Source organism: Halichoeres trimaculatus, unplaced genomic scaffold, assembly GCF_033239565.1.
Source record: "Halichoeres trimaculatus isolate MK-OKI-2021-1 unplaced genomic scaffold, fHalTri1.1 fHalTri1_scaffold_4, whole genome shotgun sequence".
Lineage (NCBI taxonomy): Eukaryota > Metazoa > Chordata > Actinopteri > Labriformes > Labridae > Halichoeres > Halichoeres trimaculatus.
The window spans coordinates 37,248,633-37,274,056 of record NW_027437182.1 but is presented as its reverse complement, the minus strand read 5'-3'; the positions used below and the strand labels follow the sequence as shown (position 1 = coordinate 37,274,056).

The 25,424-nt window shown below is 41.4% G+C and overlaps 1 protein-coding gene across 1 annotated transcript in view; it reads right to left on the bottom strand.

Annotated features, from left to right (window-relative positions):
- Positions 1–20,569, bottom strand: part of LOC141789437 (protein shisa-like-2A) — a 31,250-nt gene extending 10,681 nt beyond the window's left edge. The window contains exons 1-2 of the mRNA XM_074668834.1: positions 20,299–20,569; positions 1,740–1,876 (exon numbers count right to left, since the gene is read on the bottom strand). Of these exons, the coding sequence (XP_074524935.1) occupies positions 1,740–1,876; positions 20,299–20,480 (319 nt within the window). The 5' untranslated portion in view covers positions 20,481–20,569. The remainder of the gene's footprint in view (positions 1–1,739; positions 1,877–20,298) is intronic.
- Positions 20,570–25,424: the final 4,855 nt, after the last annotated feature.

Below are 25,424 nucleotides of genomic sequence, written 5' to 3'. Positions count from 1 at the left end.
TCATATTCTATTTTTAATTTCAAAACAAAATCAAAACAGCGAAAAATAAACCGTTATTTGTTTTCTGATTTTTAATTTGAAAACGAAAAATTGAATAACAAGTCATTATCCGTTTTCCGATTTTGGATTCTAAAACTGATATGGAATAAACGAATGATACCCTGATACACCTGGATCAGGCTGATGTATGGTTTCCTCGTGCTCCAGTTTGTGTATCCGGCTGCAGCAATATACTGTGTTTACAAACAATGGTCTGTAAGTGATTTTTAGTCCATGCAGTGAAATCCATGACAGAGTCACGTTGGTTTTTGATGCGGTAGTGAAAGGCCAAAAATTAGGCCATCTAGAATTGGATTATGGCCCTTTGTACAGACTATTCTCAATATTATGTAAATGTTACAGGAGTTCTTTTTTCTATACTCAGCCTTTTACAAACCTGTTGACAATTAACTGATTTTGATGTTCCCCAACTGTTTCTTTTAACATGCTAAAACTTTTTCAGCACTTTTTGTCTGTCTCATTTTCTCAGTTGCTAGGCGCCGCCCTGTTGGCTATAGCCTATAGCTTCCTTTCGCAGCAGCTCTCTCTTCTTTGTCCGTTTTTGTAATTTTTTTCATCTCCTTTTCGTCATCTTTGTATTTGGAGTGGATCATTACTTTGTATGGTTCATTGTTGGTCATGGACACCAAACTTTTTGTGGCTTCAGCAATATTTTTACTACTTTTTCTCCTGTGTTTGTCTGGAGATCCTACCATCCATCCATGGCTGCATTGTTGTTACTGTTAGCAGCCTGTAGCATGTCAATGCTAACTGGTGTAAGGCCTGATGTCTTCCCACAAGGTGAGGAGGAGAAGGTGAGGATGACGTGCTGGTTCTCAGGTGTGAGCTAAGAAGTGACAACATCGACCTGTCCTTCCATCCATTGTTATTGGGAACGTAAGATCTATCTCCAATAAGATGGGAGTTAGCTGTGCTAACCCAGCAACAGAGGGAATACCAGAGGGCAGAGTAGCATCATGCTATTCACAGACATGGCTAACAGAGCTAACATCAGACACCAATGTCATGTTGGAAGAGCTTCACCTGCTGTGAGCAGACAGGATCCAGGAGACAGAGACTGAACAGACTGCTGAAGAAGCTCAGTCCTGGACCCTGTGGAGGTGGAGACTGGCTGAACTGGACAATGATGGACAAGCTGTCAGCATCTATTTTCTTACGGACCTTTTTGCTCTTTCCATACACTTTCTTGTGTTTTCTTGATTGCTGCTGTGACTTCAATTTCGTTGTACTTGTCACAATGACAATACAGTTCTATTCTAATTTGTTTTTACCCAAGTGACTAATCTTTTCAAAGGATTTTTTCCCCCAGTTGAATAGAGGTTTTAAATGAATGCGAAGCACAAAAATTTGGTTTTATCAACATTTTACGAAGCATCAAAACTTTTCGTAGCAAGGCCTTTATCTCAAATCACATCAAGTGCAGTTTGATAAAATAATGAGAGCATAGATGTAAAAAGGATGAAACAAAACCCCTGCTGTGTGGTATTCAATTCTAAACTGCACACCACTGTTTGGATGCGTCACTTACTGAATGTTTCCTCATTTAGGCTTTAGATCAGAGACACCAGTTTCTGTCATTTCAACTGTTTAATCCACCATAAGTGGGAGCTGAGGTCCTTTCTAAGTAATGTGGTGTGAAAAAGTCCACTCCATGTACAGACACAGTGCTGTATGCCCACCTGGTGCTTGCAGCGGCAGCCCGTTGTCTAGGCCTCGGGGTTTGGTGGTGATGAAGAGATAGCAAAGGACACAGAGGGTGATGATGAAGGCAAGAAGAACCAGAGCTGCTACAGAGAGACCAACCAGAGCCCCGAGACTGCAAAAGAGAAGAAGGAGCAGGTGTAACCTTCAATTAAAACAGCAAGGACATGTTCAGACATGACAAAAAGTCTGAGCTCAGAGTGATCAACAAAGGTCAGATTCAAACATAAACTTAGCGACACAACTCAGTATCTTTGGTTTTTCCTGTTTTATTTTGAAGGTGTTGCTCTGTGTTTGTTCAGTTTCATCTCCTGTCCTTCAGTGTTTCCCTCCTCTTTGATTTCATGTTATAAGTTTCACCTGTGTCTCTTTGTCAAACCTGTCTCATTTCTTGTTACCCTGTCAACTTCTTTAATGTTTTGAGGACACCAGCTGAGAATGTCAATGTAAGCCTTAGTTATACAGCACATTTAAAACAGGCAGTGACCTACCAAAGTGCTTTAAAGTAATATTTCACCCAAAGAATGATATGCCTTCATTTTCAACTCACCCTCATCCTGAGCAACACTCTGGAGCACTTTTTTAATATCTCAAATGCAGCCGGAGTTCCGGGGAGATTTTCGCTGTCAACAAACTTCCATCTAACAGGGGCCAATGGCGCCCGAAAGAAAAAGGTCCATAAAAGTCCACAAGAACGTGCCTATTTTCTTACCTCTTCCTACAATAATCAACTACAAAAAACATACAGAATCAGGGGTAAACACATTTTTCCTCACCGGTCTGTCAATCACATCACACACATATACATCAGTCTGCAGGAGAGCAGGATCCACCATGTCTCTTTCTGCATATGAAGAATCATTCTTTTTTGATGTCCCTGTAGATAAACAGAGACACATCATACAGCTATGGGAAGCTGGACACAGCAATAATAAGTTTGTCCTCCATTGTTTATCCTTGTTCTCCCCCTCAAAACCTTACGCCCGGGAATACAGATCGGCCTGTTATTGGCTGACACCTTGTTCGCGCTGATGCTCAATTGCATAAAGTTGAGTTTCTCCCAACTTCAGCTCATCGCTCCACGACGCTCGCAACCCAACGCTCGCAACCCAACGCTCGCAACGCGACAACGCGACGCTCGCAACGCGACGCTCGTGATTGCCGCCGCCTCGAACGCCCCTCGACGCCGGCAATCATAGAAGATGAATGGAGGCTGGACGCCACCGACGCTAGGACCGCTTCTGGTGTGTGTGTACTGTTAGAATGGCTGAATGGGGCCATGTGTCTTAAATATAGTACATTTATGTTGTGTGTGTGAAAAACATAGCATAGTCCCCCCTTGAGTGAGTGACATGAGCAGCTACATTGAGCCCCTAATGAGTTTGTGATATGGTCACACAACTGCTGCAGAGCTAGAAAGACTCACACAAGTTTTACAAACAAGTGCTGATAAATGGTACGCTGTTCACCAAGTGTGTCAAAAATGCACTTAAACAGTTTAAGTAATCCAACAAAACTTCTTCTTTTCTTCTTTTTTTTAGAAATTAAATTTAACCTTCCTTAGAACACTTGATTGCAAACAGTTCTGGGTTAACAGTACAGATCAATGAACAGTTTATTGTAAAAACAGAACAATCATTGAAACTGTGAGTGAGGAAGGAGGGCATCTATTGGTTACCTTGTGTTCCAGAAGTATTATGATAAGGGGGTCTGTTCCTTGTCTTTTCTATGGCAAGCCCTTTTAACATTTAATAGCTACATTTGACATTTGTTCATGGCGCTGGACATGCTAGGCTTCCCATTGGATACTGACCCAAATAAACTGGAGGAGAGAAGAGAAAATTTTTTTTTGACAGTTTTCTTGGCAGAAGAAATGGCAATTGCAGTCAACGACAAGATATTTAGAAAATGCCATGAAATAGAACGATTTTATAATCAGGAACTTTCTGGGGAACAAGAGCTGCATTCACTGCAGCAAGCCCCCCCTCCTATACCTGTCATAACTTTTGTCATCATTACAGATATCTGCAACATCAACGCGCCTAGTCGAAACTCTGTTCCAAGATATCTGTAATTACATTTTGACCAGTCAAAATAAAAGTTTAAGATATCTCGAATCTGAGATATCTCTAACCACAATGAATTTAAAGATATCTGTAACTTGATTATAGATATGTGCAACTAAATTATGGCTAACCATAAATCTAGTCGCAGATATCTACAATTTCATTCTGAATAGGCATAATTCCAGTTCAAGATATCTTTAATTACATTTTGACTAGTCAAAATGTAATTAAAGATATCTATAAATACTATTATAGATATCTTTAATGGAAGGGGGTTGAAGATATCTTGATTTGGAATTGTGAATAGCCAGAATGAAACTGTAGATATCTGCAACTAGATTTATGGATAGTCATAATTTTGTTGCAGATATCCACATCTCACATTGTGGCAATCCATAATTGAATTTAAGATATCTGTAATGAGAAACCCCACACACATGAATGGGAAAAGGGGCGTGATTTGTCCTAGGAGGCATTAAGTTGCTGATTAAGACTAGCTATTAAATGTTAAAAGGGCTTGCCATACTTTTCATCTCGTGGAATTGTTAAAGAGAAAAAAAAAGTTCTCGTCATCACCTCCGTCTGTTTTGGGTGTTACTCACACATGAATGTGTTAACACTCAGAGACTGCACACTTTCCCTCTAGCTTCAATTAACTCTTGAGCTAAATTTGAGCTAAAATTAAAGGAAACCAACAAGTGTTAACTGAACACTGGCTCAGAGTAATTTTCTTCCTCCTATAACCGTGTTTCTGTGCAATGTCATCGCCCTTGTGCGCACGCAGCCAGGGGCATTTCTAATTGTTTACAGTGGCATTGGAGGAGCAACAGAAAATGAAAAAGGGTTGCTGCATGGTTACTTGCACCAACCAGCAAAAAGATGGGTGGAAATTGTACAACATTCCAAGAGGATCTCATCCTTTTGTGAAGAGACGGAGGAGATTTTTACGGAAGCGTATTGCATTCACTTGAAGAAAAAAAAAACAACTCAGAGTAATTTAATCTTCGGTTTGTTTTTTGTGGTAATTAATTTTGTTTTTCTGATTAATATTTTGTTATTGGTTTGTTTTGTGTTAAAAAAAATTCTGTTTTTATGAGTAATTTTTTCCTGAAGTATCGAGCTACTTCGAAATCCCGCGAGAACCTCAACCTGCTGTTTTTCGTGGTAATTTTTTCCTCCTGTTTTTAGGAGTAATTTTTTTTCCTGAAGTATCAAGCTTCTTCAAAATCCCGTGAGAACCTCCAACCCGCAGACGACTTCCGTGGATGTGTGGTGGCTCCTGTGTCCCGCACAGATCAGAGATCCCGGCTTTCCAGTGTAGAAGCAATGCATTTTTAATGCCACATCTTCGTCTATTCCTTAAGTATTACATTGAACAATAGGCTTATATAAAATATGAAGATAAAGTCGAAAACATAACAAGGGTATCATACCCTGTGTGTGGCTAATACCTTACCTTTATTGATCCGGTACTGACCAGTAGAAAGTTAAGGATAAGGCATATAGCCTATGTGCGGAACACAGGAGCCACCACACATCCATGGGAGTGTCTGCAGGTTGGAGGTTCTCATGGGATTTCGAAGTAGCTCGATACTTCAGGAAAAAAAATTACTCCTAAAAAAAGGAGGAAAAAATTACCACCAAACAAAATTACCAAAAAACAAACCAATAAAAGAATATTAATCAGAAAAACAAAATTAATTACCACAAAAAAACAAACCAAAGAATAAATTACTCTGAAAAACCTGAGTTGTTTTTTTCTTCTTCAAGTGAATGCAATACACTTCCATAGATTTTGGCTTCTGGCTATTCTGGCTATAAAAAAAGAGCAGATTGGGGTCCCGAAGGTTCCAACAGGCGATGAGAGCATATGCAGTGCGTACTTCATGTCCGGTTTGTTAAAGCAATGTTTTTGTTTGCCAATATGAGCTGGGTATAAGTGAGCTAGGACTGTGTGTGATTTTATCTCAGTTGATGAGACGATATTGATTGTGATTCAGTAGGTCATAGCTAAACTAACCTCATGCTATCTGTCTGTTTTAACATCAACAACCTGTGGCCAAAGGTACATGGCGTATGTAGTTCATGACTTTCTTTAACTCTGAAGTAACATTTGCTTGTGCTTTTGGTATTCATTTTGACTGACTTCATTAAAAAAGGTTAAACTTTGCAATGAATAAAGATAATCTTATTACTCTCTCTAATCAGGAGCACTGTCCATGGATTGTGATAGTCCAGATTTTGTGCCATCATTGTTTTCCCACACCAGCAGCACTGGAGACACCCCAGGAAAGGTGGCAAGGTTGGTATCATGTAATGTATTTTCTGAGTTAGCTTGTTAACTATCTGAGCAAATAAGATTTATTTGTACGGTCGTCTCTATTGCGTTATTGCATATTCATAATGTGATAATAATATTTAATAATATATATTTTTTATTACTTGACTGTACTCTATTGTTTATTCTAGATATGACAGAAAGAAAAAATGGAATGAAGATAAGGGTAGTGCAGAAGCGAGCCTGAGGCAGATCTTCTAGATTGATCTGAAGGTATAGTCACTTAACTGATTGTGTTCTAGTGTTGCTTGCTTGCTTGGTGGTCGTGTGAGTAGAGTGATACTGAAACAGACAACTATTCTGTGTGTTGTATGCATGTCTGTTTGAAAGCTGATGTGTTGCGCATGAGTTAATTTATCTTTTCTTTTTTTTGGTTGTAGATAATTTTGAGTTTGTGTCCAGCAAAGATATGTATCAACTCCATCTGCAGTACAACCAGCTGAGAGATGACTATGAAGCTCTGAAAGCTGTTTTACAATCATTACAAATGTTTACATGGCTGCTGGACATTGTCAAAAGAAGCACATTTGTGGTGGGTTAAGTTGGGAGAACCACCTCCTTTTGTTTTTAATGAAGGTCAGACTTGGACTCACTAACAGGGGCCTGTCTACAGATTTGGGCTTCCATTCTCAACTGTATCAAAATATTAAGATACCTATGTTATCCTCAGTACTGAAACTTCTGATAATGTGGCCTTGTAGGGATACAGTGAGAGCAAACATGCCAAAGTGTATAAGCACCAAAACACAATTAAATATCAAATTGGAATCACACCAGCAGGAGCTACATCTTTTTTATCTAGTGGGTGGGGTGGTCGTGCCTCTGACAAGGTAATAACTTTATATTATGGCTTTTTGGGTAAACTTGAGCATGGTGACGAGTTTCTTGCAGATAGAGGCTTCCTTGTTAGAGAGGAACTGGCACACTGGCACAGGAGCTGGAGCAACATTAAGAATCCCAAGTTTCACAAAGGGGAAATCTCAGCAGCCTGGTTCTTGTGTTATCACTTCACGTCAGTTGTCAAGTCGGCATACATGTGGAACAAGTTGTAGTTCTGCTTAAAGCCTTTCTGATACTGAACACTGTCATACCCATCAGCCAAGCTGACATGCCAGATGACATTTTAACCCTTTGTGCTGGTCTTGCAAACCTCAGGGGTACTGTCGTGGCCTGTCCATAACTGTTTAGAGTCAAAAACATGAACATTCCCTGATTTTGTCAGGCTTTTAAAGTGATACTCCAGGATGGAACAAGTTGGGTCCTATCACAAGGTTTAGGGCAGAAATTACCCCTACAGCAGTGATTTTGTGCAGCAGAAGCCCAGGGCGCACGCACCAAACACCCCCTCCCTGCTCCTCTGCCGGTTTCCTCTGCACTCAGACGGGGCCATATTTTACTTGACCAAAAACACAAATAAACAGACTCCCACCAAAAAACTCTGATATAGGTCTGCATTCACGCTTTATTTAGAGAATTTTCAGCGCGTTACTTTCACACAAAAACACCGCTAAATAAGGCTCTAGTTCTCATCGTGTCTCTTCAACCTGGCAGACTACCTGCGTTTGTTTATATCTGGCACGCTGCGCGCGGACTGATACACTAAGCGGCGAGCACCTCGTAGTCAGCTGTGGCTCTGCAGCGGAGGTAGTGCCGATTTACAACACGATGACTTTTACACTGAGGCACAGATTGAGAGTCGCAAGGATCACTGGGCAGGGTTTATAACAGCTGTATGTTTCCAAAATGAGGTTTAGATTGACACGGAGATAACAGTGGCACACATGGATCTCATTGGGACAGGGCAGATACCTGCTCCCCTGCCTCTTGTGTGTGTGAAATGAAAATCTTTTCAACGGCTAAACAGTCCACTCCTCCTCCGCACTACGTGGTTTGGGACAGCCCTTAATGTGGTGGACCCTCTGCGAGAACGCACAAACGGAGGGTTAGTGTGTAGGGGGAGTGCGTAGGGGGCAGTTTGAGATTGAGCCAAAGACACATATACGCGTGTGCACGCACACATGGAGACGAGCACGCCGTATGGCGGACAGCGTCAGGGAAAGTGATGATGAAACCAAGGCGCACTTGTTTCCATACTTTTTGCACTCAGTGCCAGTTCAGACATCTTTTTTAAAAATTTTTTTTTTTTTTGCTTTGTTTTTTTTCCCCTCTTTTCACGCCTCCCCTGGAACTCCCCCCAGGGGATGTGCGCCTCGCACTTTGAAAACCACTGATCTAGTGCAATGTCTGGTGATAGGGGAATTATTTAAAGGAAATTTAACCAGCACACACAAACACACAGGCCTTGGGCAAATGTCACTGGGTGATGAGCGAGGTGTGTGTGTGTGTGTGTGGGTGTGGTCGTGGGTGCACAGGTGTGCCTACTTGGCGCTAATCACCATCTCTCTCTCTCTCAACATGCAGCATGGGTGTAATGGGTGCACAGGTGTGGGTAGTTTGGGTCCCTGTCCTCTCTTTAGTTTCAGGAGGCAGCAGATGTAGGGGGGAAGGCAGAGCTAAGCTGAGCTGACAGGGCAGACACTCAGGCAAAACACTGTCGTGGAGCTGTTTTTGGAGTGACGCTTCAGGGGAAGAAAGCTGTTGGTGAACGCTGCTGGTGAGGTGCTGATCGATCAGCTGTAACAGCAAGAAGGCACCCTGTACAGGTGCAGAAGGAGCGATTCGAAGGAGTGATTCGGAAAGGGCAGGCTTACCTGCTGCTGATTCGGGGAGGCGCTGCTGCTGCTGCTTGGGAAGATCGGTCGCCACATGAGAGGCAACAATAAGGCGTACAGTGCAAGATGGGAAAGCCTTGGATGAAAGCAGAGGGGTGGGGACACGTTCCACCCTTCTTCCAGATACGTACCTCTCTCCTCTCATTAAAACCTGTGGAATAAATTTAGGATCTCAACCCGCAACGGCCAAATTTCTTACTTAAAACTTTTATCTGGAAAGGGAGACCTGGGGCCTGTTCTACGAAGCTGGATTAAGTCACCCAGAATAACTCTACACAACTCACTGAACTTCACCAGATCTCTGTCATCCAGATCTGCTGTACTATGAAGCTCGTTATCAACTCCATAAGTGAATCCGGCTGGGATCTCTGTGCGCACACATTAAATGGGCGTGGTTAGCGGCCCCGGAGCATTGTCCACAATGGAGAAGAGAGCAGCCTACTTTACGGCAGAGGAGCAGCAAATAATCCTGTAAAAATACAAGGAGTACCGCAATATTAACCAGGCCAGGAGCAACACGACTGCGACTGCGAGAAGCCGGAGGGATTGCTGGCAAAAAATCACAGATCAATTGATTTTAAACTTTTGTAAAAAAGAGTATTTGTTGTGAGGAGGTACTTGCTAATCAACAGAAAAGAGTGATACAGGTCCTAGTCTACCCACGAGGTGACACAAATTTGCAAAAAAAATTAAGCAATTATTATTCTTTGTTAGTCCTGTAGATTAAATTCTCTTGAGGGAAGCAAAGTCTGTCTCCCTTGTTTTCAAAAATAACCAGCTGCTCATGTTTCAGACCACGGCTTTAGTCCAGACCTTAATATTTTGTTACTGAATAGATCACACAATCTGAACCACAACGGAGGTCTAAACAACTGTTCTGGGAAACTGCACAGTCATTGAATTAATCCAATTTGTTTGCCAGGCAACATCTGCCTGCCTGTCCACCCTCAGTTATGAAGAGAACTCCTCCTCATAGGTGGAGGTGGATGTTTCATTCACATCCATGATAAGCTGGAATGCTAGAAAGCAGGAGCATGTGACAGTGACCTGTGTCCCTGAATCATCCGGACAACGCGACTGAACATCCTTCTTTTCAGGCTGCGTCTGTTTTTTCAGCTGCTGCACATTTGGCTAATGGAAAACCTGCTATGAGTTCGACAGATTGTGTCAGAATATGAGGTTTCATTAAAACAACAACGCTGCTGGGGTTGATTTATGCATGCTTTTTTTTCCTGTGAATATTACAGATTGTGATTGGCTCATTTCAAGTGAGATGCAGCACAATATCGACGGTTGGGATGTAATTAAAGGAAACCCCACTCCAGAAGCCTGAATCTTTTATTCGGCTGAAACAAGGCCATAAATTACACGGGAACAAATCCAAACTGATTAAAACATGAGCTTTTCTATGAAAAACAGTTGTTTTTGTGTGTGCAGGTTGCAGGAGTCTTATTGTAAGTATCTACTCGGCTACTTTAGAGACAGGAAACCCTTCAGTGAAACCATCAAAGTAGAATTTCTCATTACAGATAATGATGGATAATAACACAGGATGGTCAGAGCTGGGCTAACTACTCCAGAGCTTAACTCCTACGGCGACGTGTGGTGGCATTTAAAGTGAGTTGCATTCTGATACTTCAACAAGAGATTCACAGACAACAGCAAACACAGACCATGTCTCGTAATTTCTGATCCAGACAGAGGGTGTAACTGTGAGGGTGCAAGCATGGCCTCACCTAGCCTCCACTGGAAATGCAATCAACCCAGCAACCTGACCAACAATTGTTTCGATGCCAAGGATTTTGTCCAGTCCGGTGGGCTTCTAATCTCTGGAACCTCAGCTCCCTGCAGGCTGGTCTCCCTCAGTTACACACTGAAAGTCAGAGCTTTTTCATCAAAACTGCTCTGCAGAGTGAGGAAAACAGTCTCCCTGACAAGGTGGAAACTTCTGTAAACCTTTGACTTAAAGTCCCTGTGAGGAGTTTCTAAGTGATCTAACAAAAAAAATCCCTCTAGATATATGCCTAATAAATCCACATTTTCAAATGAATTTATTGACGCCAATATAGGTTGTTCCTAAATGCTTAGTAGCGTATACTATGTAGGTTCCTGATGGAGTTGAGCAGGACCGCATTGATTTACGCACGTCTAAGTCTCTATGACAACACCACACCGGTGGATTAAGTTTAGTAGTGAGAAGAGAGATCTGTGTTTTTCTCTGCTGAAAACGATTTCTGTGATTAATTTTGTTGTGATGGTGGACACTGGAGCCTAACTGGAAAAAAGGACAGAAGAGCAGAAGAAAGAGAAACAGGAGAGAGATAGAGCACAAGCTAAAGGTTAACACAGAGGCTAAACTGTTTGCGCTAATGTTCATTCCAACCCACATGCAGCAGGTTTTCTGCAGTGATCTGTTTAAACTTGAGTCTATCAATAAAATGAAGAGTGAGGTTACGTTAGCTCTGATTGTTGCTCAAATGACTGGCAGGACTTAACCAGGATTCACCAATGTTACACATTACAGACACGTCTCAGAGCACCAGGCTGCCAGCTGCGCTGAATATAAACAGCTACTAAACTACTTACAAACTGACAGTGTTAACTTGTTTTCACATTAGCCTACAGATACGTTGTCGCACCGGGCTGTGGGTAGCGCTACTAGTGGCCGGCTACTGACACACGGTACAAACTTACGTTTGCTTGTTGTCATGTTTCAAACAACAGAGCTACATAACTGTACTGATAAATTCCTTTCCTCCTCAAGCTGTATCCAGTAAAAAGTTGACTCAAGCAAAGCAAATGTGTTCCATAACAAACCAACACCTGGTTAAAAGCCATATCTTAATGACAGTGCGTGAGACTTCAGGGCCAGAAGGTGGTGAGGCAGTCACGTTAAAACAGATCCTCCTCTGAGCAACTTTAAATGTCCACAATGTAATGATATGAGGACAGCCCTGTGGCATGTGCTACGACACACTTTATAAAATTCCTATAGAAACAAATAAACAAAATAGACACATGGGAAATATGTAACCAACCATATGTAACCAAAAGATTCAAGAACCATTTAACTTCCTTTGGCACATTTTCTGTCTGTGTTTCCAGTTCAGGCCAGCTAAATTGTACAAATCAGAAATCAACACACTACCAGGTCAGTAAGTTGATGACAAAGGCAGTTCAGCAAAAATGAAATGACAAGAAAGGCTGGCATCATAGCGTGCAGCACCACCGTTAGCCTGTTAGCATAGAGGACATTCAGCCTGAGCTGGTTTTGATGGTGGTTTATTTCACTGCAGATAGAATCATTGACACTCTAGAGGACAAGAGGTAATAAAGTCTTCACGGATCTAAAGTGTTTGACAAAGCCTGAAACAGCTTCAACTGGTGAAGCACCAGTTTAGCTGCTGTCTAAAGCAAGGAGATGACAGAGAGTGACTGTTGTTTCAGCTTAATGAGCCTGTTAGTTGATGCATCCCTCTCAACTGTTTCAAATGGTAAGCAGTACTTATACACTCACTGGCCACTTTATTAGGCACACCTGTCCAACTGCTCTTTAACGCAAATTTAGAACTGATAGAAAGGCAACAGTAGCTCAAATAACCACTTGTTACAACCGAGGTCTGCAGAAGAGCATCTCAGAACCCACAACACGTCCAACCTTGAGGCAGATGGGCTACAGCATCAGAAGACCACACCTGGTGACCCTCCTGTCAGCTAAGAACAGGAAACTGAGGCTACAATTCACACAGCAACACCAAAACTGGACAATAAAAGATTGGAAAAATGTTGCCTGGTTTGATGAGTCTGGATTTCTGCTCCACATTCAGATGGTAGGGTCAGAATTTGCCGTCAGTAACATAGAAGCATGGATCCACCCTGCCTTGTATCAACAGTTCAGGCTGCTGCTGGTGGTGTAATGGTGTGGGGGATATTTTCTTGGCTCACCGTGGGCACCTTAGTACCAACTGAGCATGATTTAAAGTCCACAGCCTACCTGAGTATTGCTGCTGACCATGTCCATCCCTTTATGAGCACAGTGTACCCATCTTCTGATGGCTACTTCCAGCAGGATAACGCTCCATGTCATAAAGCTGGAATCATCTCAGACTGCTTCCTTCAACATGACAATGAGTTTACTGTACTCAAATGTCCTCCACAGTCACTAGATCTCAATCCAATACAGCACCTCTGGAATGTGGGGGAACGGAAAAATTGGCATCATGGATTTTCAGCCGACAAATCTGCATCAACTGTGTGATGCTATCATGTCAATATGGACCAAACTCTCTGAGGAATGCCTTGCTTAATCTATGCCACTAAAGATTAAGGCAGTTCTGAAGGCAAAAGGGGGTCCAACCCGGTAGTAGCAAGATGTACCTAATAAAGAGGCCTGTGAGTATAAAGCACTGTAGTGGCCTTTCTGACCACTCACCTAACCATGCCCATTCACAAACATACAGACTTTTACTGTGGAACTATCAGTTTTAGCTAACACATTCGTGCCCATCCAGATATCACTGACCAACAGTCGGAGCAATTTGGGGTTCAGTGTCAAGGACACTTCGGCATGTGTCTGGGATTGAACTCTCAACCTTTTGTTTGAGAAATGATTCTACCCTGAAAAGATCGCCCATTAGTCATCAATAAACACTGATCGAATAAGGAGATTATAACACATGTACAATATGCATTTCTGAAGACTTCTTCTGTAGTTGAACAGGTGTTGCAAACTGGATTTCCACTGACATGTTCAGCTGAAGGTCTCTAGTTTACAGGGTCACTCCTTAAACTGAAACACCGGAAGCTGACAGAGACACATTGGGTACCTTGCCTTGCCTTGCCTTGGAAGGCAGTGCCTTCGAAGCCACTTCCTTCCAATCCAAGGCAAGTGTCCTGCCTCTGCTCAAAAGGAGATGCTAATGGAACAGCCTACAAAGGCATATTTTTTACCATCAGATTCCTCTCACAAATGTATATGTAATTGGAGTTACATTGTCTCACATAACATGTGTTGCACTGTGAACAGTGCTTGGAAAGTTAAATACAAACATGGGAGTAGACCATATGCTCAAGCGGCTACAAATATTGTCATAGCTTGTACGCTCTTTGCTTTTTTATTGTCACATCATTGACACTCTGCAGGTGCAGCTTCTCAGTAATTATAGTTACATGAGTGACACACAAAAGAGTCGAGTGTTGCACATGGTATAAGTTGTTATTTTCAGAGGTGTATTTTGTTGCTTATATTTGAATTGGAATTTACCACGCGCCTCTGCTGGTGCGTCTTTTCCTTCCATTTTTTCATTTTTCGTAGATTCACGCATTGCATGTTGGGTATTTATAGCGGTGGCAAGGCTACGAAGGATACACCTGTGTATCCTTGGTCAATTAGCCACATGCTAACCAAACCGAGGACATATGCCTCCGGAGGACATGAACATTGGAACAGCACTTAGGCAGCATCTGATGATGTGGATGCCTGCCCACGCCCACCCCACGCCCACATCAGACCAAGGCAAGGCAAGGTACCTGGGCTGTGGGAAACAGCCATTCACACCATAGACCATAAAAAAGTGGACGTCCTCTTGCTCGACTCATAATGAGGGTGCCACAAAAACTCCTCCCCCTGGTGGCTTGCTGCAGTATGAAAATCCATCTCCCCAGCCATTTCAGATGAGCTGTGGTCAAACTAAAAAAATAATACACCTCATACAAATATTTCTCACATCTGCACACTCATAAAAATATTCTGCTACATCTGCTTTAAAAAATGAAGGCAACTTCTTGCATCATTTATTTATGTTTGATCAAGCAAAATTCTTCTCTGTTTAAACACTGACTCATTTTTTGACATGAAAATAAAGTCCAAGTAAAGTGAACTCTGTTTGAATTACTAAATTTTTTTCATTGCAGTAAATATGAATGAGAATCACAGCACACCTGAAGGCACAGGTGCGTAGGAAGAGGGCGTAACCCAAAACGTGTCCGTTTTCGAATTTGCATACTATACTAGCAGTGCCTACTGATCCGACCAAAATGTATTATGCAGTATGCGTTGTGGTATGAGAAAAACACCCGGATGACATACTGAATCTGGAAAAATCCACAGTATGCATCGGACCAGTCTGCTTAGCTTACTGTTACCCACAATGCAACGCGCCTGGTCCCATATCAGAAGTGAAAATGGCAGAGAGGGGAGCAACAACAACCACCGGAGTAGCAGAGGAATATAAATGTAAGAGCCATTTCTTTTTTATCTTTAAATCCTCATCATCTCCACCACTGAAAGTTCATATAAAATGCTCTCTCTGGCAATATATTTGCAGATAAGTTACTCGTGGTTTGTTTATTTTGTACATTTCCAATAAAGTTTTTTTGGGAAAAAAAATCAGCCGTAGCCAACTTCCGTTTTCTTCCAACTGAAAACCAGCGTAGCATACTACCAAAATTAACCCAACTGAACAGTCATACTACATACTGCTGATGAAAGTAGTATGTAGTAGGCAGTGCCTACTACATACTACTTACATACGCAGTATGTAGTAGGCGAATTCGAAAACAGCCCGTGTCACAAAATCAAAGAAAACTTCCTGCGCACTGTATCACTCTCTATTATTTTGTATTCATGTAACGTTTTGTTCAGTGTGACCTTCATCAGAGACAGAAAAAACATGGTTTAATCATGTTTAACCACCAAACATGAAATAATCAAGTTGAAGCTACATGTCTTACTTGCTGATTGAACAAACACCCATGTTGATTCTTTTGAGTGTATGCTGTGGTGATTTGAAAATATTACTGGGCTTTGATGTGTTCAGGTTCTCTTACTTTTGAAAAGTTTCTTTTCATTAGTAATCAGAGGTTAAAAACAGGGTTTTATGCCACTTTTAACAATGATTGACAGCTTCTGTTGTTTTGTAGTTTTTCAGAAACAGCCAGATACGCTCGGAATGAGAGCCAATAAGAAATCAGACTCTCCAAAGAGTCTTTGAGCCTGCAAAGTGATAGTTCCCATCTTCCTAGGATGTGTCTGTGATGTGACTAAAGCGAGAGAGTTTCGTAAGGTAAAGGCAGTCTTTCCACAGTTGCAGCAGAGTGATATAAAATCAAGTATGTTATGAAATCAAAACCATTATAACACCTCACTGAAAACGATTTTATGTGCTACCTCTGAAGAATAAGATCCCTTAGTAAGTATTGATGGTGAACTCTCCGAGTTTTCTGCTTTGATTTCACCTCACAAGCAACAGTCATCCTAGAGACATATTTGATAACAACTTGACATGACAGAGCAGTGCAAGGATAAGAGGGAATAAGAAATGATCTGTCTAGTCCTGAGCTTTAAACCAAACTTTCCTATTAGAAGTGCACTCAGAAACAACTATGTTTCATCACGTTTTGTGGAGGAAAAGAGACTTTACATATTTCAGAAACAAAGTTAATGAAGAATTAAAAAGAAAAATCTATTTGCTTACATCAGGTACAAGGTGACAGGTCCTAGAAGTGACCAGAACCACTGGAGTGCACCTTTGGCAGCTAATCCATGCAGATGGGTTCAGGCTCGTGACCTGCCTTTCAACTAGTTCAACTTTTGCAAAAGCAGGAATATCTCCTGTGAGGGATTCACCAATGTGGTACCAGGATGCAGACACTGTTGATGAAAAGCTGATTGGACTTCTACATGATGTTATTACTAAAATCTAACCTCAGATGAGATAAAAAAACACTTTTTAAGTCATGACCCCCAGTTTAACATGCACTGGTGTCCACAACCCCCTGACCCCCCCAGCCTCATGCCCATTGGTTGTGTGAATGAACAACGAGCGCTGTCTGCGGTGCTGAAACAAAAAGCAGTGAGCTAAATAGATCAATCTAGTTGAATGATTGTAGCTGGCAGAGCCATACTCCTGTTTCTTCATTCTGTTTGGTTTGTTACTCTGACTGACAACTTGAAGTTGGTAAAATTTCAGTGTTCCTTTTTCTTTTTCAATTAAAAAGTGCAGGAAAAAATTGTTTATAGGTTGACAGTATTGTTAGTTGTGTTGGTCATAAGATAGAATGATTTATTGCTCGTGTTAAGTGAATAATGAAGAGGATCAACGTCCTCCCCCCAAAAATTTACATGCTACGTTGCAACTGCAATATTGGTACAAAATTATCGCAATTAGATTATTTTCCCAAATCGTTCATCCCTACTGAAAATGTACTTAGAGTGCTTCTTCTACTTCCTTAATTAGCTGTGTCACAGAGCGTCTATCACCAGCAGCTAACGGTGTGTGCCCACTAGGGCTGCAACGATTAGTCGACGATAGAAATTAATTGACGCAAATTCTAATAGTCGACGCGTCGTATTATTGTTTTCATTGTCGTTGTCACCTAGTGAAACCAAATACCAGGGGGTAATACTAATTTGTAACATCAGTTCACAGCAAGAGGTGCTGTGTTATTGGATACTTTTTTGGGAAAAGATCACAAAGTTCATACGTGAGGAATATTGATGAGGAAAAACCTTCACTTCCAGAGAGCGCTGTGCGCTGACGGAGGCTCTGCATCTCCAGTTTGGACAGCCTGACAGCTCCCGGAGTTTAGCGTCTGATAACGTGATTTAGAGAGTCTCCTTCACTCTCTGTTACAGACAGCTTTTCAGGATCCGAGTCACAAACTAGTGTCAAACTCCCCTAACTTTTGAAAAGAGAGGACATTAATCTGATGCAGCTCTCACTCTCAAGCTCACACTGCACCGGTAACACTCTGCGGGGAGGAGGAGGGGCGAAGTGCGCATGAGTGAAGTAGCGCATGTAGAGAAACAAAACTAAACGCATTGTCATGGAGAGCTGGGAGAGCGTCAGGCGGGATCATACAGAGAGCAAAGCCCCAATAAACAAATAAACATTAGAAAACAAGCCCAAAGTCACTAATGAGCGGTCTCTCCAACCAACACTGCAAACAACAACTTCATTTCCCTGTTACCTGCTTCATTCAGTTTGAGATTTATTTTATTTTTTTTGTATAGTACTTATATATTTTTATGTCATCATGAATGAAATAAAGACAAACAAACAAACATGACACAGGGCTGACCAATCAGAGGTGAGAACCTAACTCTGGGTAAATGCAGTGAAAATGTATCACACAGGTTGATTTATAAAGGTCTGCACATTTTAAAGGCCAAATTAGGTTAAAACACAAAATAACCGTGATTAATCGACTAATCAAAAAATAATCAATAGATTAGTCGACTTTAAAAATAATCGTTAGTTGCAGCCCTATTGGACTGTAGGAGTAAACTGACTGGCCTTTTTATTTTTTTTTATAATTTTATTCTAGATTTTGAATTTTGCTGTGCAAAACAGTGTTGTTTAATGAACTCTGTTATGAGAGAGATCATTTTGGCATGTATTTGGATACATCATGGTTTTGAAATAATTGAACAACAGAAAAACAGTCGTTAGACTAATCGTCCAATTAATCGTTAGATTAGTTGACTAATCAATAAAATAATCACCCGATTAATCGTTTTAAAAATAATTGTTTACCCCCAGCCCTAGTGCCCACACACAAACACACTCACATATTCACTCGTTCTTTATGATACTGTTTGGACAGGACACATCAAACTCAGCTTCACCCTTTTCCTGTTGCAAGTGCTACTGGGGTTGCACTCCTGGGCAGCTTTATTCTCTCTCTCTCTCTCTCTCTTTCACACACACACACACACACACACACACACACACACACACACACCTACAACCATCGAGGCACTTATCACAGTAGAAAGACAAAAGGACACCCTCTGCCTTCGTCTGTTGACAAGACAGACCAGCTCTTAAAATGTTTGGGGTATCCATGGCTACCATCTCCTCCTTCCTTCTCCAGCAAATTGAATCTTGCAGGATTTTACTCAAGTTGTGTGCAATTCCAGTCGTAGTGGAAACAGTGACAAGGCCCAACTGTACTTTAACTTCAACGATACTACATAAAAATGGCTTCAATTTTGGGGAAAAGTGTCATGGAACTGAGCTAATGAGTTGATCTTTAACAGTGTTTTCCCAAAGTTAACAGCCTTGAAGGATGTGGGGGATGTCCCTAGAGTGGTTTTCCCAGCTCTCTGTGCGCTTTACTGAGTGTGATTGTCTGTGTATGTGTGGTATGTGTTTGTGCACATGCGCACGTGTTTGTATGTTTGTGAACGCGTCTGAGTGGCACCTTGCTGTGTGTGAGTAAGAGGAGAAATGTGAACACTACGTGTGTTTGTTTTGGAACAGGTTTTTTTTTTTTTTTTTTTTTTTTCATGCCAACTTTTTACCAGATACAACGTAATGAGGTAAGGTATTTATCAGTACAGTTACATAGCACTGTTGTTTGAAACAAGACAGCAAGCAAATGCTGTAAGTTTGTACAGTGCATCAGTAGCCGATTAAATGTAGAGCTACTAGCAGCCCAGTGATACAACATATCTGTAGGCTAACGTGACATCAAACTAACTGTCAGTTCTTACAGTAGTTTAGTAGCCAGCTATAGAACTCTCAGCCAGCTGCTCTAAGACATGTCTGCAAAATAGTGAATCCTGGTTACGTCCTGCCAGTCATCTACCAAGCAGAGCTAACGTGACCTCACTCTTCATTTTATTGATAGACTCTCAAGTTTTTTCCCTACTAAACTTTGTCAGCCAGCGTGGTGTTGTTATAGAGACTTTGACCTGCTGTAAGTCAATCCGTTCTTGTTTGACCCGATTGGGAACCTAAGAAGTTGCATCTAGAAACCCACGTTGGTGACGATAATTATATTTCAAAGTGTGGATTAGGATCAGGCATATATCTAGAAGGGAGAGTTTTTCAAGAAGACTTAAAGTCCTCTCAGCTTCTTTAAGGTGTCAGTACATCATACATGAAGAAGTTATGCCTTGCTGAATCATCTCTCGTGGTATTTTGTCAATTGAAGGAGTCATATTTGGCCGTTCAGCGATCAAAACCAAGAACACATCATACAGAGTCTGCTCTGATCCCCCCACACGCGGACTAAAGCTGTGTCTCTGTACATGAGAAGTTTTCTTAATCAAAAGTCATCTCCATTTGCTTTCAGCTCTTCACTCATGGCAGCCAATTAGTCTGACCGAAGCAGCCAAATGTCAACAGGTTGTCTCCTAATGAGGAACTCCTCCACGCACAGTGAATCTTGTTTCTCTTCACCAACACATGCATGCTTTCAAACCTCTGAAGGTCACACTGCCTTAGATGCCCCATCATGCAAATCATAAACCAGGATGATTACTGCTGCAGGAGAAAGCGGACCTGGCGAGGCGCAGCACGCTCTGCAGATTACACAAGGACTACATGCATACAGACGGGAACAGGTGCCTTCACATGCCAGATGTACCCCCTCTGCAGCTCCCCGCTCTTACCTTAACCACCACATGTATCCATACTCGTAGGGGAAAAAGCTGTTCGGATCATCACAACAGTACTTCAAGTCACTGAATCCGCAGCAGAAAAGTGCCGTGCTGTCACTGTCCGCCTTCGGACACGTGAAACTCTCCACGAGCACGTTTTCTTTACTGTAGTAACTTTCACAGTCCGAGCCCATATCAAACACAGAGCATCAGTGTCCAGCTGCAGGGTGGTAGGCATGAAATCCTCCTGACGGTGCTGCAACTTCTCATCTCCGTCTGTGAGTGATGGTGAGGTTACAGGACTCAGAGTCTGTGCTCTCCCACAGCGCGTCTCTGCCACTCTCTCTCCTAACTCCCTCCCACATTGCCCTCTGCACACTTTCATGAATTAATACCTGCGTGGGCTTTATTAATAAAACCCAGATTTAATAAAAAAAAAAAAAAAAAAGACTAGCTGATGTTCTGAATGATGTGTGCATTTACAATTTCTGCCCATACAATCCAAACCAAACCAAAAGTCTGTGAGGTCTCACTAAACGCCATCTGGACTGTTCAAAGGCTGCTTGTATAAAGCTGAAGCTCTGTACATTCTGCAGAAACTCAACAATTCTTCTAGCTGAGGTCTTTAAATAAATTGATTTATCATGTTGTGAAAAATGTGAGTCATCCGGGTTCAGAGCCAAGTTCCCCTGTGGAAAGTCAATGTTTTCTTCACCATCATCGCTCTCCTCGTCACCATCACTCTCAAAAGGTTCTGCAATCTGTTGAGCCTTGCAAATGTTGTCCAGTATATCTCTTCTGCCTCTTCCCTCCACCATTTTGTTCTCTGCTTAGGGAACTCCTAAGCTGCTTAAAAGTCCTCTTCCCTGCTCCTAACAGATCTCACCTTAAGAGCACTTTTAGGAGCTAGGATTCTTTTGGAATAGCTTTTATCTTTACAAGGATCTACTCTTAATTTTTAGGAGAAATTCTAAGAAAACACCAAGATTCTAAGAATTTTCTTAGAATTTGGCCACTAGGAGCAACTCTTTGCACTAAGAATCTTTAGGAATACGGGCCCTGGTGTTTTGGCATGAAGAGCGACCGTGCTTACTCATAGACTGTTTATAGAGTGGACATCATAGCTCTGCCTTTTACCACTGTACGGTTCTAAAGCCAAAAGACAGCCATCACAGGCTCCACCAGAGTCCAGCCAGAGTCTAGGCAGCAGAGGTTCTGAGGGACTCAGAAAGAAAATGATTGGAGCCAGGTTTCTAAAATATATAATTTTTTTTTCTTTCAAGGGCCTTATCTCTCTTTGGCTCTTCCTCCATACGTATTTAACAGTCCCCAAAAGAACGACACAAGAACTTCAGCTGTCAATCATCGATAAACATGATGTAAAGCCTCTTTTTAAACCTCTAATGACTCATGAAAAAAAAAAAAAACTTTTCAGAAGAAAGAGGACTTGAAGACAAGGCAGCCCAATAATATCTTCATACCCCACAGCATATGGATGTGCGAAACATTTCAACCAGGTGTATTTCTTTTTTAAAGTTTGACCACATCTCATCTGGAATGACTGGGGAGAGTTTTTGACCTGCACTGCAGCCAACCACCAGGGGGAGCAGTTTTTTGGCGTCCTCACTGTGAGCCTATAGCAGGATGATGTCTATTTTTTTTTTAAAATACTTTATATGCTAACTGTTGACTCTCAGCTGAATGTCTCTGTGATTGTTGGCTGAGAGTCACCAGTTAACGGGGTCACACTTTACACTGAAACACCAGCAGCTTCTGATATTCTAAATCCAGTTTTTACTTTGTGGATTTAAAGCCAAGGTTGTTTTCAGGCCAATGTTATGGGAGTCGTCATCATCCATCAAATTGTTGTTATTTAGGTAAAAAGTGTGTATTTGGTGGTTACAGCCTCACTTCGCTCGACTAACCATTAAAACTTTTCAGAAGCCCCTGTTTGTATGATAGCATATTGTAAAATCAGGACAACTTTTGTTCTTTCATTTTTAAGTGAATGCAATATGCCACCATAGATCCTGATCCTGCCATAAAAACATCCTGACAACTTTTCTTCATATCACTCCCTAATGGAGAACATTTTCCTTGGTCAGAAGCAGCGTTTGCTGATGTTAAAGCAGCACGTAACACTGCAGAAAAGTGACCACTGATCATCCGGGTTCAGAGACTACTGAGGGACTGGTGAGCTTTGATCTTATCAGTCAGTGATGATGGAACGCGGAGGACTAAGCACAAACAGATTTTTTTTGACGGATTTTTACAGAAAGCACTAAAAGAAAGAGTTGACAGATGTTACTTTCATGGTTAATAAATATGTCAGTGAGAGCTGCTGGTTCTCTGTCATTTTTATTAAATCAAATGGACACCCTTGTTTTAATGTATGCATTCTGCTGCACCACTTACCACTCACAACTCATGGACATCACCTTTTTCAGTTTGATTTTAATGGGTTTGCCCAGCAGGGGCACTGGTTTATGCAAGGGTTGCATTAAGTATGTGTGCTCATGAATAAATATAATTTTCCAAAGTTGTCTAACCTTCTCTCTACTTTAGAAAAATTAAGTCAGTTCCTACAGATGTTTTGCTCTAATGTATGGTTGCCACACAGTGTGTAGGACTCTGAGTTCTCTCCTTACACACCTGTTTTATGATGTGCATGGAGTATTTTCCTGTTTAAATCCATTTTGATCAACATGACATAAGTAGTTGATAAAGTAGGAAATAGCAGAGAATTGTACATAATCATTTTCACGGATGTCCCAAAGCATTTGCAACTTCTTCAGAGAAATGAGAAACTGTTTTCTTTACGTGTACAAGTGACACAATGATGTACATTGAACAAGTAGTTTAGAGAATTTCAATTCTCATCTGAGAAATGAACCAAAGTAACTGAGGAAAACTGTAATTTTACAGGTCTAGAACTGTTAATGTTTTTGAAAAGTATCCTGAGATGTTTTTGATTATACATTACATTAATTAAGACATACTGATTAATTGATTGATTGATTGAAACTGCATTTGGAAATGAAAATAAAATGTACTCAAGTAATGGTTTATGAAAAAAGTGATCCAAAAATGGAAAAGTTCTGAAGAGCTGGATACAATTTTCAGTTTCAGAGAAGCTTCCACCTCCTCAGATTTAAACAAACGCTTTATAAACAGATAAAGCTGAATAATTAATGGCATGGCAAATTAAGCAATTGGGAACAAAATAATGAACAATTACATCAGTTATAAACAGACCCCAGTTAAGATAAAGGGCATGAATCATGCTTTTAGAGACAAACAGGAGAATTTATACCAGTGTTACCCAACCCTGGTCCAGGAGGACCCCCTGCCCTGCATGTTTTAGATGTTACCCCACTCCAGCACACCTGATTCAAATGAATGGCTCATTATCAGGCTCGAGCAGAGCTTGATGATGAGCTGATCATTTGAATCAGGTGTGTTGGAGTCGGGAACATAAAAAACATGCAGAGCATGGGTACCCCAGGACCAGGGTTGAGTAACACTGATTTATATGATACACAAGAAAATGTTAAAGTGATTTGAATCTTTTTTTTTTTTTTTTAACAGGAAATGTATTTCAGGTTGTTTTTTTTAATGATAATAGACTGACTTCGAACTGGGAAAAAATAAGGAAGGAATTGGACATGCTATTGAAGGAATGACAGATGGAAAGCAGGCAGGACTGGATGGTCCTCTAATTCAGAGGTTCCCAACCTTTTTTGTCTTGTATATCCCACGTGTCACAGTTCTGAAGGAACCCAAGTGCAGAGTTATGCAAAGACAGGAATCAGGGGAAAGACAGGTCTTTAATTCACACCGCCAAAAAAGGGCAAATACAGTCTTTCCAAAATCCAAAAACAGTCCTACAGTCAAAAGAGCAAAATCAAAAGGCAAAATCCAAAACGAGATATATAGGCAGTGTTCCAAGAATCAAGAAAGTCCGAGTGAATCCAGGCAAGATTACAAAAACGGCAGGCAAAATCCAAACAGATTATAGGCAGAGGTCATATCAGGCTGGAACATGCAAAAAGGCTGGAACGAAGCAGCCAGACGCACAAACGAACTGGCAGCAACAGCAGAAACTGACTAGGTTAATCACTTCTTCTTCTTCTTGGTGTTTAACAGCGGTTGGCCATATTTAAACGGGCATTACCGCCACCTTCTGGCGCGGGTGAGGGCCAGGCTCCAAGAACCCTACCTGTCAATTCCTTGACCTCAGAAAATAAATAGAAAAATATTTATATATTTAATTTACAAAATAAATACATGAATAAAGAACTAAACAACCAAAGTAATATAATATAGATAAACAACTAAATATCAATGCTAAATAAATTAAAACAAACAATGAAATATCTTATAATCTGCCATATATCCCAATGCTCTTTAGAAACTCCACCACTATCTTTACTGTAGCGCCACCACCTTCACCAAGTACATCCTTCAGTTCAAATCCCAGAATCCCCACACTCCTCATCTTGTCCTTCAACTTTCTCCTATGTTGTTCATATGCCCTACACCACATTAATACATGTTCCACTGATTCTTCTTCCTCCCTGCACCCCTCACATAGCCCTGTTTGGTTCCTACCTATCATCTTCAATGTTTTATTCAGTGCACAATGTCCCAACCTAAGCCTCTTCCATACTGTTTTAACTCTCCTGCTGCTACTCCCAACTCCCAGTCATTTAATACTACGCTGTATATGGTAAAAGTGCCGACCCTTGACTTCCTTATCCCATCTAGCCTGCCACACCTGGGCCCTGTTCTACAAAGCAAGTTCAGCCTAGCGAGATAGCCTTGGAGCTACCTCGCTGAACTGAGCGCGGTAGCCGGCGATCTCACTACACGGTTTTACGACGCTGGTTATCAACCTCATAAATGGATCCAGCTAGGCAATGAGCACGTGCACGCATATAAGGCAGAGCCCTCTGCATCTGACCAATCATGAACATGGAGCAGTCTGGAGCGTCAGAGCAGGCCGGAGAGAGAAGGAGCGCATACTTCACACAGGAGGAGCAGGAGGTGATCATGAGGAAGTATGACGAGGTGAAACATGTAATTAACGTTAAAAGCAACACCGTCACCGCTGCTAAAGCACGGAAGGAGTGCTGGCA